Source organism: Acomys russatus, chromosome X, assembly GCF_903995435.1.
Source record: "Acomys russatus chromosome X, mAcoRus1.1, whole genome shotgun sequence".
In the NCBI taxonomy this organism is placed as follows: Eukaryota; Metazoa; Chordata; class Mammalia; order Rodentia; family Muridae; genus Acomys; species Acomys russatus.
Genome location: NC_067169.1, coordinates 22,253,203 through 22,273,292, shown reverse-complemented (window position 1 = coordinate 22,273,292; position 20,090 = coordinate 22,253,203). Strand labels below are relative to the sequence as shown.

The window sequence follows — 20,090 nt, the reverse complement described above, 5'->3', positions numbered from 1 at the left end:
TAATTGCTCTATCTTTCAATTAAAAAAAAGTTCTCTTTCCCACCGCCCAAAAGGCCTCCAGGGGCCTCATCCACCGCCAGGGGCCGCTGGCTTAAGCCTGTCTCGGCCGGCTGGGGTGGGGTTGGGGGGGGGTAGGGCAGGGCTTTGGCAGAAGTTTGTTTCCCAGGAGGCCCGCCCTTTGACAAAGTGACAAAATCCCTTTTGGAAGTAACCTGACACAGCAGGGGGTTTTGTGTAGAGAAAAGCAGTCAGATTCGGGCGTCCAGGCCGGCGTGCAGCCAGAAGAGAAGGAGCCCAAGCAGAGACGCGCCTCTCACCAGTCACTCTTCCCACGTTTTGGACTAGGTCCTGCTAAGTAGCCCAGGCTGGCCTTGAATTCGTGACTGACCCTGTCTCAGCTTCCTGAGTACTGGGGTTACAAGCTTGCACGACCAACCCCGGCTTCCCACAGCTTCCAGCTGAGCTCCGTCTCCCGCCTCAGCGAACTGAACTCGCAGCCCCGCCCTGCGTGCGTCCTGCCGTCGGAGGGGGCGGAGGAAACGTGAGAACGCCTGCGCAAACGCGAGAGGAAGGCCGGGACCTAGGTCATTTCCGGGCGGCGATGTATTTTCCCCGCCTAAACTTGCTTTAGGAAACAGCACAGTTTACCAAAATGTTACGCGTGGTAAGCTGGAACATCAATGGGATCCGGAGTCCCCTGCAAGGGCTTGCATGCCAGGAAACCAGCAACTGTCCCACGGCCTTGCAGCGCATTTTGGACAAGCTGGATGCTGATATCGTCTGTCTCCAGGAGACCAAAGTGACCAGTGAGCACTTGAGAATCCGGGATCGCTACCGTGTTTTTCGTTTTCTGCTAACTTTCCCTCCTTGTTTCATCTCATTTCGCTTTTCCCATACTTAGAAACTCTGCCCTTGGAGTCTTCTGAAAGTCCTGACCCCTTTCCTCTTAAACACCCCCACCACAGCTAGAGCCCCTAATTCCCACTCCTGTCCTGCTTAGCCCCGTTAGAACACTCCTACACAGGTATCCATCGCCCCAACTCGGTGCCTTGAAATTTCTCCTTTCATACTCCTAAACCAAAACCCTGTTTTCCCTCCCTGCCCCCACCTCAGTCTTTTAATCCCCACCTAATCCTTGCCCTCAACCTAGCTCTTAACTTCTTCCCATATCCCCAATTCCTCTTTTCCCTTCCACATCAGAACTCTAGATTCCTGTTTCATGTCTTGCCCCAAACTTAGACCTCTTAATTTCTTCTCCCATCACCCCCAGCTCATATTCCTAATTCTGTCTCCTACCCTCACTTGAGATCCCCAGTCTCCAATGGCCAACCCTTTTCATCACCTAGACCACAAGACTTAGCTCTGACTCACTCTCCTCAGCTTTCCCTGCTTCCCCATCTAATTTGAATATCATTTTCCTTTCTGACGTTTCTATCTTTTTAGCTCCTGTCAACGTAAACACTTCTCCCACCCCAACTATAGCTCTGATGTATGCTAGCCTCTAACTGTAATCCCAGTTTTCATGGGGCCACAGTTACCTCTGATTTTTTTTTTCAGGAGATGTACTGACAGAGCCCCTGGCTATTGTTGAGGGTTATAACTCCTATTTCAGCTTCAGCCGCAGCCGCAGTGGTTATTCTGGTAAGTGGGGTCTTCTGGGATTGTTAAGCTAGTGTTGGTGGTGGAGACAAGGAGTTTTGGTATTTAATAAAAAGGTAATACATTCCGACTTTTCGTTTCCAACTCTAAAGCTGCATAGTCTTAGGTTATAAAAAAGCCTAGTATTTATGTACCAAAGTACCCTTTTGGCCCTAAGAAGTACAGTGATGTCTTGGTTAATTGTGTGTGCTCTGGAGCTTAACTGCTAGGGTTCATGTTAACTTCCTAGCTATGTGTTCTCTGGAAAGTTACTTTACCTATGTGTCTCAGACTTCTCACATAGAAAATGAGGACAATGCTTACTTTATAGGCTCTTACAAGAGTTTAGACATTTTCATGTATGTGATTATAATAATTAATATTTTACTAGCATTTGTCATGTATCTACATTATTATTGTTCTTGTAAACTATAACACTATTCTGGGGCTTTTTTTTTTTTTAGATGAAATTGAAGTCTCAGGGTGTGGGTTAATTGCTTCAGACTCTGTAGAACCATATATGGCCCTTGAGTTAGGAAGACTGTTCATACATTTTCAAACAGTTATATTTAACAAAGATAGCCAAAACTCTTCCTTATAACCAGAATCCTTCCTTGTATGGGGACAGTTGGAGTGGAACAGGCTGTACAGTAGTAGTGTGTTGGCTTCCAGTCCCATTCCAAATACTTTCTCTGTCCCCAGGTGTGGCTACCTTTTGTAAGGACAGTGCTACGCCAGTGGCTGCTGAAGAAGGCCTGAGTGGTGTGTTTGCCACCCTGAATGGGGATGTTGGTTGCTATGGAAACATGGATGAGTTCACCCAAGAGGAACTCCGGCTTCTGGATAGTGAGGGTCGGGCCATCCTTACACAGCACAAGATCCGGTAATAAGTCATATCTTCCTAATACAGGTCATTACTAGTTCTAGCATACAGAATATAAGGTCCTTCTTACAGGTGTGCAATTGCTGTAGCAAAGTTCCCCGAACTTGGCTTCCTGGACTCTAGTCCTGGCTGGGCTGAGTGACCCTGGGAAATCATGCTTCCTTCTGAGCCTTGCGTTCCCCTCTAGGAGTACAGCTTTTTAGTCACCATAGGCTCTTCAAAAGCAGCTTAGTCAGTATAGAACTCATTGCCCCAAATTAGGTTCCTTCTGGATATCTTACCATCATCAACAGCAGTTGCTCTGGGTACTATGGCGTCCTTGCCTCACCCAGAGTCCATCCCCAAGACCTGCTTTTTCCCCATCTCTTTTTTTTTTCCCATCCCGAGAACAACCATTACCTGGAAGCTGCATGGCATGGGTATGAAAGGGAAGCCTTGAAACTGACCTCTTTGGGGTGGGGGTCGGGGGTCTCTTTTCTCCTCAGCACATTGGAAGGGAAGGAGAAGACCTTGACCCTAATCAATGTGTACTGCCCCCATGTGGATCCCGGGAAGCCTGAGCGGTTGACCTTTAAGATGCGCTTCTATCACCTGCTGCAGATCCGAGCAGAGGCGCTCCTGGCAGCCGGCAGGTATTGTAAACATAGGGAACCAGGCTTGGTTGAACTCATCTTGGTGGGACTGGCCTGTGTCGTGCTCTGTGAAAGGACATAGAATTTTGTCTTTGTGTTTGTTTCAAACACTGTCATGGGGCCTGAACAGGCCTTGTTGTCTTAAGAGCCAGGAGGACAGGGTAGAGTGACATGAACACAGACAAGGCTTGGACTCTGCGCATGTCTTCTGGCTCTTGCTGTAAGCCTCAAGGCTTACAAGCTCTGTTCCATGTGTTCTGCAGTCAAATGCCTGTGTGAATCCCTACCCCGAAGAAGATTTTTGAGGACAAAATGAAGGGAGGGTGGTAAAACACCTAGTTCCAGGGAGAGACAGGAAAGTGGGGGTAGGTTAGAGTAATCAAGGGGTGCTTCCTCCAGGAAGTGGTGTCTGAGCTCAGCTCTGAAGGATGAGTAAGATGGCATTAGGTAGAGATCATTGGAGCATTCATGTCATATAGAACCATGTTGGCCTTGTGGCTCAGAATGTGTCGTGTTTGAGAAGCATCCAGAATGTGTCAAGACAGGAGAATAGAAGAGGCACGCTGCTATGAGCAATTGGTAACAAAGCCTCTGGGCAGCCTCTCTGTGCTCTTGGGCCTGAGAGAAAAGTATATGGGGCTCTCGTTCTTGAATGTCCAGTTGACAATCCCACATTGTGTTTTTCAGCCACGTGATAATCCTGGGGGACCTGAATACAGCCCACCGACCCATTGACCACTGTGATGCAGGCAGTCTGGTAAGGCTTCCTCTAAACCATAGGCTCCTGTTCTGTTCACCCAGCCAGCACCAATACTGGAAGTTTGGCACAAGTGGTAGCTTCTTTTGTGGAAAAATAGTGCTTGGTTTTGAATATATGATTTTTTTTGTTCTGAAATTAGTTGTGATAACTATACATATTTAGAGAGTACCACATAATATTTTGACGTGTATAGTAGTCAAATAGGGTAAATTGCCTTATTTGTCTCCTCAAACACTTCTCTTTTCTGTGAACATTCATGCTTTTTAAAAACTACCTGGTGTGAAATACATAGTAATTATTGCTAGCTATCACTATACTATAGAACAGTTGGCCTTTTTTCTCATATCAAACTATTCACCCTTTCTTCCTACCTCTTCTGGACTCTGGTAACAAGTATTCTACTCTGCTCCATGAGATCAACTCCTTAGACTTCCAAACATGAATGAGATCACATGGCATCTGTCTTTCTGGGCTTGCCTTGTTTTCATGTCTTCATGTTCCATTCATTTTGCTGCAGATGACAAACAAATTTTTCTTTCTGGCTAAATAGTATTGTGTTCTCTGTATTATATTTTCTTTATTTGTTCATCAATGAATATGTAGGTTGCTTGTGTATCTTGGCTCTTGTAAACGATGCTGAAGTGAACAGGAGTTGAGATGTCTGTCATTCCGATTTTATTTCTTTGCTTATATATCTGTAGTGGGGTTTCTGGATCACTTGGTAGTTTTACTTTAAAATTTTTGAGAAACTTCCATAGCGTTTTCTAAAATGATGGTGATGACTTATATTCCCACCATCAGTGTATGAGAGTTCCCCTTTGTCCATATCCTTGTCAGCATGTATTTCTTGTCTTTGATTAAAAGCCATTCTAACAAGAGTGAGATAATTGATAGTTAAGCATTTTGTCCTGCCTGTACACATTGGCCAGTTGTTTGAGCTCCTTATATGCTCTGGATATTAACCCCTGTCCCATGAGTATTTTGAAGATCTTTTCTGTCATTGTCTCTTCACTCTACTGATTGTTTCCTTCACAGTGTAGAAGCTTTTTAAAATTTTATATAGTCCTACTGAAATACTATTCTACAAGGATTTAGATTTGGTCCTTCATCCAATAGACAGTATTGACCTTGCCTTGGCCTGGCCCTGGCCCATGTGCTGGAGGACAAGTCCAATCTAGCTCCTGGCCCCTGAGCCTTCAGGAGTTGAATGGGCCATAGATGACATTATTGTCCAGTTTGAGAGTGATGTCTTCAGGGCGAGGTGGCATCCCTCGGAAGCTAGAGGAACATGGGGTGGGATTCCTAGGCAAGCAAAGACATAGCCAGATAGCTAAATCTTTGAAGGTTAGTAGAGCCTTCGTGATGTGGGGAACATCCGTTCTCATCATTTTTAGAGTGTCACAGGAAGGGAGGTGAGTGGCAGGAGGTGGGGCAGCAGAGTCCTTTGCAGGCATGGTAAAGATTTTGAGGACAGCTTTCTTCGATGCAACCCACCCTTACCTCTGTGATGTGGAGAAAGCATCGAGACCAGGCATTCAAGGTGCCTTGGTTAGTGCCCTGTCTCCATTTCCACCCTCAGTATCTCTGCACTCTCCTCCCTCCAGACACACATCACTCCTCTAACCCACTGACAAAAACTCTTTTCATCCTAGCTGTTTTTCACTCTCACCCAAATTAGCAGCCTTCCTCTCTCTTCTCTCTTCTTACATGAACCTCTTATTCCTTCTAGGCCATTGTTGAACCCTTTACTGTGTATTAGAGCAAACATCCCAACACCTTAATAGGACACCAAAACAATGGAATCAGAATCTCTTCCATGTAGCTCCAGGGTGTTGGATTGTTTGAAAAGTCCCACAAGAGGCTTTATTATACACACAAGCTCAAAAACCACTACCCTGGAATGTAGCCAAGCATCCTCATCTTGACCAACCTCATAGAAAGGAATGCTGTGCTAGAAAAGCAAGCTGCCTGCTCCATGTGAGCTCAAAAGGTGCATGGGGTTTCCCCTTTCTTCCAAGCAGACAAGCAGCTCTTTGGCTGTGGACATCAGCTAGTTGTCCTGTCATGGTGTTCAGTGTTGCCGTATTGGGCCCAGACATGGTCAGAGGCCATATGTTGGGACTCCTTTCCAAGACCGTCACTTCAAAGCCAGTCACAGTTGGAGCTTCTGAGCTACAAATTGAGGTTCACACAGCCCCATCCTTGTGTTCAGCTAACTTGCTAGAGCAAAGCAAGTACTAAGGCAACCACTGTCACTTATGTCTAATGATTAGCTACAAAGAATATTTTAAATGATATAAACAGACGGATGGAGAAATGCATGCAGAGGAAGGTCTGAAAGGGCCATAAGTGCCAAGCTTCTGTTCCTGTGGAGTTGGGGTGGCCCATTCTCCCAACATATAGATGGGTCCTTGCTTGTCTTCGTGCACCTCCATGCACCTCCATGTGTTCAGCTGTCCAGATGCGCTCTGAACTTTGTCCCTTGGGTTTTTTGTTTTTGTTTTTTGTTTTTCGAGACAGGGTCTCTGTGTTAGCCTCAGCTGTCCTGGACTCGCTTTGTAGACCAGGCTGGCCTCAAACTCACAGCGAGACGCCTACCTCTGCCTCCTGAGTGCTGAGATTAAAGGTGTGCGCCACCCTAGGGGTTTTATGGAGACTTCACTGCATGAATATAAATGCTGAAACTGGGATCGGGCAAACTAGCAAGGCCTGTGCAGGCTTTTCATTTTTTTTTCCTCAGTGGTTCAGGCATCGATCCCCTGGAATGAAGGCCTTTTGTTTTATTGAAAATAGTTTTTTTAAGACAATATATTCTGATAGTGGTTTACCCTCTCTAATCTCCCATATCCTCTGTTCCTCCCCACCTATCCAACTCTATACCATCTTCTTTCTCTTTAGAAAACAGATGACAAACAAACAAACAAACAAACAAAGCAGTAGAAGCACACAGAAAGGGAAAGAGAGAGCTACCATAAGAACACAAAATCAGAAACCATAATATGTTAGCAAAAGGCCAGTAAGGTTGAAAAAAAAAAGAGAGAGAGAGTAGACAAAGATCTAAAAAAAAAAGGACCATTGTGTTCCTTTTGTGTTGGCCACCTGCTGCTGCACATGGGGCCTGCCTTTCAGTGTGGTTAACATATTCAGTGAGACTCCATTGGAGAAATTTGTTTCCTTTGTGAGCAGTTGTCTACCAGAGATAGCGTCATGGTTCGGGATGGAAGTGCAGGTCTATTTCCCACTGAACCCCATCAGCCCTGGACTGTGCAAGCTGCCCCAGTCTCTGTAAGTTCACGTGCATACGTGTGTGGAAGGCACTGTTTTCTTGTTGTCTTCTATCCCCTTTGATTCCTACAGTCTTTCTCACCCCCCCCCCCCCCCCACCTACAGTCTTTCATCTACCTCCTCTTCGTATCTCTCTGAGCCCTGAGAGGAAGGGTTTGATGAAGAAACCCCATTTAGGACTGAGTATTCCAAGGTCTTTTACTCTCTTCACATTGTCCAGCTGAAGGTCTCTGTCTGTGTGTTTGCTCTTATACTCTGCAGGCGGGAGCTCCTCTAATGGAGGCTGAGCAAGGCATTGACCTATGGGTGGAACAGAATGTTGTTACTAGTCACTCTGTTCCTACATTCCTTTAGCAGAGCACTAGCATCTGGTTTTCCCTTGGTCTTTCTCTAGTCTTGGGTTCTTGGCCCCCCAGGTAGTGTCAGGCGTGGGTTGCTTCTCCTGGAGTGTACCTTGAATCCAATCAGAGAGTGGTTGCTTACCCCCATGATTTTTGTGTCACTGTTGCACCAGCGCACCATGAATGCAGGTCACCATGGTTTATCAAAGGGTGTATAGCTGAGATGCTCTTTGCCTTCCTCCTCTGGTAGTGTTCAGAGTATCTTTCAGTACAATGAACACTCTTCAGTAGAGGTGAAGGCTCTGGTCAGGCACCACCCTGACTTTTTTGTGTTCAATAAGATAGATATGTGTTGTCTTTGACAATAGTGCTTTCTATCAGTTTGTAGAAAGCAATCAATTACCTGAATTGTTTGAGGGTTTCTGTGGGGCTCCTTTGGCCAACAACTCACTTAAATGCAACTCATTCTATATTTCTTTCATTTATGTATCTATAGTAATAAGCTTCTACTGTAATGGATTTAAGATGACCCCCTGGGTGGCCTTCAGTTTTAACTGTCACTGACTGTATTCTTTCTGATTCTCTTCTTCCCTCTTCCTTTCTATTTAATCCTCTCATTTGAGGTCTGCCGTCCCCTACTGCCATCTCTCCATAACCATTAACTGTATTCTATATATTGTATTTCCCAATCCTTGGAAAATCTTTCCATCCCTTAGTCCCTTCCCCTATAAGTTATAAGATTGTAGCATGTCCACTGAAGGCTTACAGTAATATAAGTGAATGCATACCATATTTGTCCTTTTAGATCTGGGTTACCTCACTCTGGATGGCCTTTTTCCTAGCTTTATCTATTTAACTATGAATTTCATGATTTTGTTTTTAGAACAGCTGAGTAATACTCCATTGTGTAAGTATATCACATTTTCAATATTCATTCATTCATCAGTTGATGGACATGTAGGCTGTTTTCAATTTATGGCTGTTATGAATTGAACAGGAGTAAACGTGGATGAACAGTGTCTATAGTAGGGTGTAGAGTACTTCGGGTATATTCCCAAGTGTGGTGTAGCTGGATCTTAAGGTAGATCTATTTGTGCTCCCGCCTGCAATGATGTGTGTTCCCCTTACTCCACAACCTTGCCAGCATGAGTTGTCACTTGTTTTATTCATCTTGGCCATCCTGACTTAAGATGAAAGAGTTGTTTTGATTTGCATTTCCCTGATGACTAAGGATGTTGAACATTTCTTTTTTTTTTTTAAAGATTTATTTTATTATTATGTATACAGTGTTGTCTGCTTGTTTACCTGTAGTCCAGAAGAGGGCACCAGGTTACATTATAGATGGTTGTGAACCACCATGTGGTTTCTGGGAATTGAACTCAGGACCTTTGGAAGAGCAGATGATGCTCTTAACCACTGAGCCATCTCTCCAGCCCCGAACATTTCTTTTAAGTGTTTCTCATCCATTTGTGTTTCATCTTTTGAAAACCCTCTACTTAGGTCTGTACCCCGTTTTTAAATGGGTTATTTTCTTGGTGTCCTTTTTTGAGTTCTTTACATATTTTGGATATTAGCCCTCTATCGATGTGCATTTAGTAAAGATCTTTTGCCATTCTGTAGGCTGCCACTTCATCCAAATGATGGTTTTGATGATGTCCTATTTATCGATTGTGCTTAGTACCTGTCTTGTCAGCTTTCTGTTCAGAAAGTCTGACTGCCATTGAGTTCAAGGCTATTCCTCGCTTTCTCTTCTATCAAATTCAGGGTTTCTGGCCTTATGCTGAGGTCCTTTATCCATTTGGAATTGAGTGTTATGAAGGCTGATAAGTATGGATCTTTGTATCTGTTTGCATTCTTCTACATGCAGATATCCATTTTGACCAGCACCAGTCGTTGAAGATGCTCTTTTTTAAAAAAAAAAAAGTATTTATTTTAAATTTATTTATTATATATATAGTGCTCTGCCTTCATGTATACCTGCAGGCCAGTAGATCACATTATACATGACTGTGAGCCACCATGTGGTAGCTGGGAATTGAACTCAGGACCTCTGGAAGAGCAGACAGTGCTCTTAACCTCTGAGCCATCTCTGCAGCCCCCAAAGATGCTCTTTTTTTATGTGTATTTCTGGCTTCTTAATAAAAAAAATCAGATGTTTGTAAGTGTGTGGTTTTCTTTCAGGGTCTTCAGTTCTATTCCATTGACCAACATGTCTGTTTTTGTGCCAGTGCCATGCTGTTTTTCTTACTGTAGATCTGTAGCACAATGTGTGATCAGGAAAGGTGATACCTCCAGTAGTTCTTTTGTTATTCAGAATTGTTTTAGCTCTCCTGGATATTTTGTGTTTCCATATGAAGCTGAAGTTTTTCCTTCAAATTGCTATGAAGAATTATGTTTTGATGGGGATTGTATTGAATATGTAGATTGCTTTTGGTAAGTTGGTCATTATCACTGTATTAGCCCTATTGATCCATGGGCATGGAAGATCTTCCCGTCTTCTGGTATCTTCTTTAATTTCTTTCTTCGTGGACTTTAAGTTTTAATCATCAAGTCTTTCACTTGCTTTGTTAGATACTTTATATTATTTGAGGCTAGTATGAAAGGTGTTGTTTCCCTGGTTTCTTTCTCAGTCCATTTGTCATTTGTATAAAGGAGGGCTACTGATTTTTGTGAGTTAATTTTGTATCCAGCCACTTTGCTGAAAGTGTTTATCAGCTGTAGGAGTTCCCTGGTAGAATTTTTAAGGTCACTTGTGTATACTATCATATCATCTGCAAATAAAGAGACTGAATTATTCCTGTTCTATTTGTATCCTTTGATTTCTTTCAGTTGTCATATTGTTCTAGCCAAGGCCTCAGGTCCTATATTGACTAAGTACAGAGGGAGTGGACAGCCTTGTCTTGTTCTTGATTTTAATGGTAATGCTCTGATTTTCTCTTTGTCTGAGAAAGAGTACTTTCTCAAGGCTGTGAGCTTGTTTTAAATTATCTTTATTATGTTGAGATATGTTCCTTGTATCCCTAATCTCCAGGACTTTTATCATGAAGCATGTTGGATTTTGTCAGTGTCCTTTTCTGTCCCTACTGAGAAGATCGTGTGGGTTTTTTTTTTCTTCCAGCCTGTTTATGTGATGGATTATTTTATCTATTTACATATGTTGAACCACCCCTGCATCCCTGGGATAAATCCTACTCGATCATGGTGGATTATCGTTTGCTGTGTTCTTGGATTTACTTTGAAAGTATTTTTGTTTCGCCGGGCGTGGTGGCGCACACCTTTATCCCAGCGCTCGGGAGGCAGAGGCAGGCGGATCACTATGAGTTTGAGGCCAGCCTGGTCTACAAAGTGAGTCCAGGACAGCCAAGGCTACACAGAGAAACCCTGTCTCAAAAAAGGAAAATATTTTGTTGAATATTTTCGCATCTATGTTCATAAAGGAAAATGGTCTGTAATTCCCTTTCTTTGTTGGATGTTTGTGTGGCTTAGGTGTCTGGGTAACTGTGGACTCTTAAAAAGAATTAGGCAGTGTCTCTTCTGTTTCAGTGCTGTGGAATAATTTAAGGAGTTTTGGCATTAATTCTTTGAATACCTGGTAGAATTTTGCACTGAATCCATTTTACCCTGGGCTTTCTTTGCTTGGGAGACTTAAAAAATACTTATTTATAAGTACATTTGGTATACTGTATGAGGGAGTTGGAGCCACTCAAACTTGAGTTCTGAACAGTTGTGAGCTGCCATGTGGCTGCCAGGGATTGAACCCAGGTCCTCTGAAAGAGCAGTGAATGCTCTTAACTGCTGAGCCATCTCTCCTGTCCTTGATTGGGAGACTTTTAATTGCTGCTTGTATGGCTTTCACTAGGGATTATGGGTCTGTTTCAATTGTTTATCTAGTCTTGATTTAACTTTGCTAAGTGGTATATATCAAGAAATTTATCCATTTCTTTTATTATGTATTCCAATTTGGTCAAGTATTAATTTATGTTCTTCCGATCCTCGAGGATTTTCTTGGTATCTGTTGTTATGTCCCCTTTTCTTTCTCTTTCTCTTGATTCTTTTCTCCTACTACATGCCAACTGCAGCCTCCTTCTCTACACTCTTCCCAGTCCCCACCCCCCAGCCTTCCCTCCCTCCACTCGTAGGCCAGCCTCCCTTCCCTCCTCCCCCACATCCACTCCTCCTCTGTTCACTTGAGAAAGTAGCAGGCCTCCTAGGAATATCAACCAAACACGGCATAAGGAGATGCAATAAGACTAGGCACAAACCCTCATATCAAGGCTGGGCAAAGATAGGAAGAAAAGAGTCCCAAGAGGGGACAAAAGAGTCAGAGACACCCCTCCTCCCACTGTGGAGAGACCCAGAGAAACCCCAAGCTAAATAGCCATAGTATGTGTGCAGAGGACCTAGCACAGTCCATGCAGGCTGTGGTTGTTGTTTCAGTCTCTGTGAGCCCCGGTGAGGCCTGCTTAGTTGATTCTGTGGGCCATGTTCTGATGTCCTCCACCCCTCTGACTCCTACCGTTCTTCCTCCTCCTCTACCATATAGTTTCCTGAGCTCCATCTGATGTTTGGGCGTGAGTCCGTGCATCTGCTCTTATCACTACCTAAGGAAGCTTCTCTGATGTCAATTAGCTATGTCCCCCTTTCAACTCTAATTTTATTAATTTGGACCTTCTCTCTCACCTTTTGGTTAGTTTGGATAAGGGTTTGTCAATCTTACTGATTTTTCTCAAAGAACCAACTCTCTGTTTTATTTATTCTTTGTATTATCTTGCTTTGTTTATTTGTTTGTTTCTATTGATTCAGCCCTGGGTTTGATTGTTTCTTGCTGTCTACTCCTTTTCAGTCTGATTTCTTTTTGTTTTGAAGCTTCCAGGTATGCTGTTGTTACAAATATGAGATATCTCCAGTTTTTTATGTAAACATTTAGTCCTATAAACTTGTCTCTTAGAACCACCTTCATTGTGTTTCATAAGTTTGCGTATAATGTGTATTCATTTTCATCCAATTCTAGAAAGTCCTTCATTTCTTTTTTGATTTCTGTCTTGACCCATTTTCTTTCATTCCATAGAGAATTGTGCAGTTTCCATGAGTTTGTAAACTTTCTGTTGTTTCTGTTGTAGCTTTTTAAAAAATGATTTATTCACTTTACATCCTGATTGTAGCCCCCATCTGAGTCCCATCTCACATACCCCTCCCCCCATTTTCTCCTCTCCTTCTCAGAGAAGGGGGAGGTTCCCCATGGGTACCAATCCTCCCTGGCACATTAAGTCACTACAGAACTAGGCGTATCCTCTCCCACTGAGGCCAGACAAGGTAGCCTGGTTAGGGGAATGAGATCCAAAGGGAGGCATCAGAGTCAGAGAAGGCCCTGCTCCAGTTGTTGGGAGATCCACATGAAGACCAAGCTGCGCATCTGCTACATATGTGCAGGGAGCCTAGGACCAGTTCATGCATGCTCTTTAATTTGTTGTGGTCTAATAGGATCCAGGGTGTTATTTCGATTTTCTTTTCTTTTCTTTTTTTTTTTTGTAAAGACTATGTATATGCAGTCAATTTTGGAAAAAGTTCTGAGGTACTGAGAAGAAGGTATATTCTTCTGTGTTTGGGTGAAATGTTCTTTAAATATCTGTTAGGTCCATTTGATTATGACTTTATTTAGGTCCAGTATTTCTCTGCTTTTTCTCTGGATGAACTGCCCATTGTTGAGTAGGGTATTGAAGACTCCTACTATCAGTGTGTGAGGTACAATATGTGATTTTAGCTATAGGATTTCCTTTACAAACTTGGGTGCCCTTATGTTTGTGGCATCACTGTTGAGAATTGAAGTGTCCTCTTGGTGGATTTTTCCTTTGAGTATGAGTATCCTTTCCTATCCCTTTTGATTAGTTTTGGTTTGAAGTCTATTTTTCTCAGATATTAAAATAGCTATACTTGTTTGCTTCTTAGGTCTATTTGCTTAAAATGTCTTTTTCTAATTCTTTACCCTGAGGTGATGTCTATCCTTGATGGTACGGTGTGCTTCCTAGGTGCAGCAGAAACATGGATTCTGTTTTCAGTTTTTTTAGTCTGTGTCTTTTTATTGTAGAATTGAGACCATTAATATTGAGAGTTACCAGTGATGATTTTGTTGCTCTGGTATGGTTTTTTTTCTTCCCGTTTCGATTTACTGGTTAAGGATTATGTATTCCTTGTGTTTTCTTGGGTGTAACTAGCCTCTTGAGATTGAAGTTTTCCTTCTAACGCCATCTGCAGAACTAGATCTGTAGATATATACTGTTTAAATTTGATTTTATTTTGGAATATCTTTCTCCATCTGTTGTGAGTGAAAGTTTTGCTGGTAATAGTAATCTGGATCTACTATCTCTTGGAGTTTGTAGAATAACTGTCCAGTTTCTTCTGTGTTTTAGAGTCTCCCTTGAGAAGTCACGTAATTCTAACAAGCCTGCCTTTATATGTTACTTGGTCTTTTTCTTTGGCAGCTTTTAATATTCTGTCTTTATTCTGTACATTTAGTGTTTTGATTAGTATCTAGTAGAGGGGACTTTCTTTTCTACTCCAGTCTATTTGGTGTTCTGTATGCTTCCTGTAATTTGATAGGCATCTTCTTTGGGTTAGGGAATTTTTCTTCTATGATTGAAAATAATTTCTACACTGAAAATAGTTTTAGTCCCTTTGAACTGTGTTACTTCTTCTATTCCTTTTTTACACAATTTATTTACTTTACATCCCAATTGGGCCTCTCCCTTCTCTCTTTACAGTCCCACCCTCCCTGTCTCTTCCCCCCTCCCCTACTCCTCAGAAAAGGGGAGCCCCCCAAACCCACCTCAACACATCAAATCCTATCAGGACTGAGTGCATCGTGGTCTTTTCATAGTGTCCCAGATTTCCTGGACGTTTTGTGGCTGATTTTTTTTTAGATTTAACCTTTTCTTTGACTGATGTATCTATTTCTTCTACTTTGTCTTCAGCCCCCAAGATTCTCACATCCATGTCTTGTGTGCATTCTGTTGGTGAGGCTTACCTCTGTTGTTCTTTTTTGAGTTCCTACATTTTTCATTTCCGATTTTTATCTCAGTTTGGATTTTCTTTGGTGATTTAATTTCTCCTTTCATGTCTTGAAGTGTATTCATTATATCATTTCACTGTTTGTGTTTCCACAGATTTCATTAAGGGACTTATTCATACCCTCTAAGGTCATAACAGCTATTTTGAACTCCTTGTCTTGTCCTTCAGTATCGCAATCTCAGGGTCTACTGTAGTAGAGTGACTGGATTCTGATAGAGACCCACTGTCCTGGCTGTTACTGACTGGATTTAGTAAGATTGTAATTATAGGTGCTGATCTCTGGTCTCTCCTTTGTTGGATGGGTATCCCATCCCTTGGTTTCTGTTGCTCTCTCTGGATCTTATGAAAGTGTGATGGCTGTGCGTGTGTTGCTTGATAGAGTGCTTCTGTAGGCCAGTGGGGTGACAGAGTAGAATAGTGTTGGGTTGGGAGGAAAGACTGAGAGAGGCTTCAAGAAAGAGCCAAGGGAGTACTGTTCACACCTGGAGGTAGAGTTCACATGGAGTTGGGAGGGATGATTTGGGTGGGTGGGTGGGTCTGTCAAGCAGGTTGCAATAAGGTAAAGAATTATCTAGAAAGGCAGGCATGAATGGGCTGTGTTGACCCTGGGTCTGAACCAAGTGTTGGAGTTTCCAAGTTGAGGCATGAGGAGGAGCACTGTCGGCAGGTTGTTACTGGGCTGAGGGTGAGAATGAGATTGTAATGGAGGAAAGGAACTACAGTATGAGTCATCTACTTGAATCCCTGCCAGGGGTAGCTACTGTAGGTTTCTGGTAGAAAGTGTTTTCAGGTGTTGGAGGCTGACACACAGGAAGGAGGATGGACTAGAAGGGATGTGGGGAGAGTCTACAGGAAGGAGGCAAACTAGGGCTGCCACAAGGTTTGGTGGAGTCCCCAGGGAACAGAGGCAGATGGGATGACCATCCCCTACAAGTGCTCTGTTACAGGGTTGGGGATAGGACCCGGAGAATTGCAATGGAGGACAGGAAGGGTGAAGATGGGCTACCTGCTTCCCAGGACAGTAGGACAGTGTGGGTACTTGGCTCCTAGACAGATCTCAGCAGTTGACACAAAGGAACAGGAATGGCCTTGAAGGTGTAGGGCGTGGAGAGGGCCCACAGGAAGTAGGAAAGCTGGGTCTGCCTCAGAGTCTGGAGGAATCTCCAGGTAATGAAGGCAGAGTGGGAGAACCATCTGCTACTAGCGTTCTGCTGCAGGGCTGGGGGTGAGACTGGGGACTGGCAATGTAAGGTAGGAAGGAGAGCGAAGATGGCCTACCTGCTTCCAGGCCAGCATGGCCACTCAGTTCCCAGGTGAAGTCTGGAATGAAGGTCTCACGCTCTAACATCAGACAAGGTTTAGACCAAGAATCTCTTCCTGGCTACCTAAGTTGGCTGCAAGGTTGTGGTTCCTAGCATTGGCTTTGAGGAAGGCATTATAATTTAGGAAACATCAATGAAGACAAAAGTGTACGTCACAGCGTCAATGGCATGATCGGGGTTGGTGTAGTACAACTCAGCCCTGGAGTTGCTTCAGAAGCAGGACATGGAAAGATTCCTTAGTTGGTGTTTAAAAGAGCCACAAAGGGCCGGGTGTAGTGGCGCAGGCCTTTAATCCCAGCACTCGAGGAGGGAGAGGCAGAGGCAGGCGGATCGCTGTAAGTTCGAGACCAGCCTAGTTCGAGACCAGCCTGGTCTGCAAAGTGAGTCCAGGACAGCCAAGGCTACACAGAGAAACCCTGTCTTGAAAAATCAAAAAAAAAAAAAAAAAAAAGAGCCACAGAAGCATAGGTGTGGCTCTTATCAGAACTGGGCTACCTTGAATGTTTCTTGCCCACCTTTCTCATTCTTCCAGAAAAAGAACTAGTGGTACTGGTGTAGGTGATAAGCACAGTCCTTTCATAACAATAGCACGTGCCTGCTTCCCACCAGACCTGCTCTGTAGCCTTCACATCCTTCTCTACCCCTTCCCCACAGCCAGCCCCTCAGCAGCCTTTATTCTATCTCCGAATTACGTCATGATTGCATTTTTTTTTTTCGAGGCAGGGTTTCTCTGTGTAGCCTTGGCTATCGTGGACTCACTTTGTAGATCAGGCTGGCCTCGAACTCACAACGATCCACCTGCCTCTACCTCCAAGTGCTGGGATTAAAGACGTGTGCCACCACGCCCAGCGCCATGATTTTATTTTTTTATGTTCTCATTGGCACCATGCTAGTCCAAGTATCCATCACCTTTTGCCCGATGAACTATGGCATTCTGATCCTACTAGAATCTTCAGCCTGGTTTCTGCTCAGGTCATTGAGATATTTTGCACCTTCCTTCCACAAGCCGATCACAGAGCTGTTCTTTCTGTTTGGAGTCCCTTCTACTGAAGTTGCTACCACGCGGCCCTCACATCTTGTTCCCATATCATTTCCCCAAAGTGACCCTCCTTTGTTACCAAGGCAATATTTACTTTACCACTAGCATCAGTTCTGTCACACAACAGGCATTCTGAATGTGCTGTTGCACTAAATTAGTAGATGTGTTAAGTGGGTGAACTGGATAAATGCTTGGGTGTATGGATCAGGGATCAGAAGCAACCCCCCATCCATGGATGCCTGAATCCCCTAAGCTCCTAAGTGAAGAGGGGTGTCATTGAGGACATTGACACGTATGAGATAAGCCACTTAGCAGGGAGTTGGGGGGCTTAAAGAAAAAGCAGCACTCTTCCACCTCCTGATATTGGTTTACTACCATGTGGAGGCAACCATTTTTCTTGTTTGTTTATTCGTTGAGACAAGTCTTACAATCTTATAATATAGTCCAGGGTGGCCTGAAATTCATGGCAATCATGCTGCCTCAGCCTCCTGAGTGCTAGAACTACAGGTGGGACCCCCATGCTTGGTTGTGTTTTCCCAGGCTTTTGAAAAGCAATTCTGGGAACTGCTTTCATTAAGCAGACAGTGGAGCTTAAGACTTGGCATTTATGCAAGGCAAGCATAGTGAGATAGACAGACACACAGGACATTTTTAAAATAAGTATTTTTATCTTATGGGTCTGTGTGTTGCGGGGGTGGGGGGACACGTGCACATAAGCACAGGTGCCCGTAGAGCCAAGGTCATTGGATTCTCTGGACCCAGGGTTACTGGTTTTGAGATGTCTGTATTGGTGCTGGAATCAAACTCAGGTCCTCCGCAAGACTTGTACACATTTTAAGAACCTTCTCTCCAACCCCAGGCTTTGATTTCTAGCACGATTTATTTAAAAGTTCCTGCTTGTCCATGCTAGAAAGATGGTTCAGCTGTGAAGAGCACTTCGTCCTCTTGCAGAGGACCTAGGTTTTTCTTCCCAGCATCTACATGGCAGCTCACAGCCATCAAAACACCAGTTCCTGAGAATCTGATGATCTCTTCTGGCCTCTGTGGGTACTGCATGCACATGGTGCACAGACATAAAGAGGCAGAACACACATACACAAAAATCAGTAAAGGAAGGAAGAAAGAAAAGAAACCAAATTCCAGCTCTTCCTGGTCTGGGCTATATGACCTTGAACAGGAGTCTTCTTTAGGACAACCAAATTTTCTTCTTTGTAAAATGAAGCAGTCTAAATTTCTTCCTGTTCTAGTTTTGGCTTTTTATTCCCTTTCCCTTCCCCAGGAGTGCTTTGAAGAGGACCCAGGGCGTAAGTGGATGGATGGCTTGCTCAGTAACCCGGGGCCCGAGGCTGGATCCCACATAGGGCTCTTCATGGATAGCTTCCGCTGTTTCCATCCGAAACAGGAGAGGGCTTTCACCTGCTGGTCAGTGGTCAGTGGTGCACGCCATCTCAACTATGGCTCCCGACTTGACTATGTACTAGGAGATAGGAGCTTGGTCACAGATACCTTCCAGACATCCTTCCTACTCCCGGAAGTGATGGGCTCTGATCACTGCCCTGTGGGAGCTGTCTTGAATGTATCCTGTGTGCCAGCAAAACAGTGCCCAGCTCTGTGCACCCGCTTCCTCCCTGAGTTTGCGGGTACCCAGCTCAAGATTCTTCGCTTCCTCGTTCCTCTTGAACAAGAACCTGTGCGGGGGCAGCCAGTGCTACAGCCCGGCCATCAAACGCAGGCACAGAAGCAGCCAGGCAAAGCCCGTATGCGCTCAACCAGGATTCGGAAAAGTCAAGGTGGCTCCAAAAGAAGCCAGAAAAACCTGATGAGTTACTTCCAGCCTTCCTCTAACCTTCTGCAAACTTCTCATGTGGAGCTGCCTGGCCTGCCTCTGCTGGGCACTCTTACCGCCTCAAAGGCTCCAGAGGTGCTGTCAGCGGCCACAGTAGTAGAAGAGAGGAACAATGTGCCAGAGGCCAAAGATGAGAAGGAAGTACGGACCTCCTTCTGGAGGTCTATGCTGACTGGGCCCTCACCCATGCCCCTCTGTGGAGGCCACAGGGAGCCATGTGTAATGCGTACCGTGAAAAAAGCAGGACCCAACTTGGGTCGTCATTTCTACATGTGTGCGAGACCACGAGGTCCTCCCAGTGACCCCTCATCCCGCTGTAACTTCTTCCTCTGGAGCAGGCCTAGCTGAACAAACTGAGGCCTGGCGATGTCTGGTGTGGTCACCCCATGTCCAGGGTCTGATGCCAGGTCCCTACCTCTGAAGCTGCCTTCTCCCCGAGGCTTCCTTTCTTTCCTTGCTTTCTCTTCTCTCGTTTCCCTCCCTCCCTTCCCTTCTTCCTCTAATGCCTCCTCCCTCTTGTCACATCTCAGTTTCTTCCTCTTTGTACATATAGAAAAAGGGAGCTAATTTAGAGCCCTTCTGCCCTTGCTGGACACTTGATTCATTCATAAATAAACTTGCTGGTTTTGTTTTACTGTGTGGAGTGGATATTTTAAATGCACCCTAGAAAGTAGAGGCAGTGCTGGGCTTGCTGGCTTCCTTTAGCCCAGGAGGGCAACATGGTGGGCCGAGGAACTGTGTTCCCCATGAAGGAGTCCTGTGATCTCTGGGGTTTATCTGCAGCTCCAAGGCTGCATCAGTGAGGAAGGTGGGTGTGGTGTGGGTTGTGTACACTTAAACAAACGGTTTCCAATTAGTGTGCTCTTCAGCTGTAACCAGTGAGTCACCAGGGAGAAAGAAGAGGGGGTGTTTCAGCCCTCAGAGTTCTAGAGCCTGTGATACCCTAAGTCTCAGGGAAGGTGACCGACCACCTTGGCCATCTAGTTACTAGTTCCCTGTTGGAGCCTTGCTGTGAAAACACTGTAGACTGTAGCTAATCCTTTTCCTTTACTTTGACAAGGCTAGTAAATCCTGTAAGATGCTATTGGAGGAAAAGAGGATAGTGGGTCAAGAAAGAAATCCGTTCTGCATTCTGGAAGATTCCTTGCTTTGGGGAAGCCATCATTCCTGAAGAACAGTCATTCCTTAGCTGAGACCCACTCTGTCTTCTGATCTCAGAAGCTACCTGGGGCTCAGCTTTCCAGGTCTCCCAGTGAAGAGTAGAACCCTATATTTTTGT

At 44.4% G+C, this 20,090-nt stretch overlaps 2 protein-coding genes across 2 annotated transcripts in view; one reads left to right on the top strand and one right to left on the bottom strand.

Moving 5' to 3' along the window:
• The window catches only part of Pfkfb1 (6-phosphofructo-2-kinase/fructose-2,6-biphosphatase 1), a 45,333-nt gene extending 44,812 nt beyond the window's left edge, over positions 1 to 521 (bottom strand). Inside the window, exon 1 of the mRNA XM_051141215.1 lies at positions 389 to 521. The gene's annotated coding sequence lies outside the window, so the exon portion shown is untranslated. The remainder of the gene's footprint in view (positions 1 to 388) is intronic.
• Apex2 (apurinic/apyrimidinic endodeoxyribonuclease 2) lies at positions 293 to 19,440 on the top strand. The gene is made up of 6 exons (XM_051141227.1): positions 293 to 806; positions 1,558 to 1,641; positions 2,341 to 2,521; positions 3,007 to 3,153; positions 3,841 to 3,910; positions 18,245 to 19,440. The coding sequence occupies exons 1-6, from the start codon at positions 653 to 655 to the stop codon at positions 19,157 to 19,159; spliced, it is 1,551 nt and encodes a 516-aa protein (XP_050997184.1). The 5' UTR covers positions 293 to 652; the 3' UTR covers positions 19,160 to 19,440.
• Positions 19,441 to 20,090: the final 650 nt, after the last annotated feature.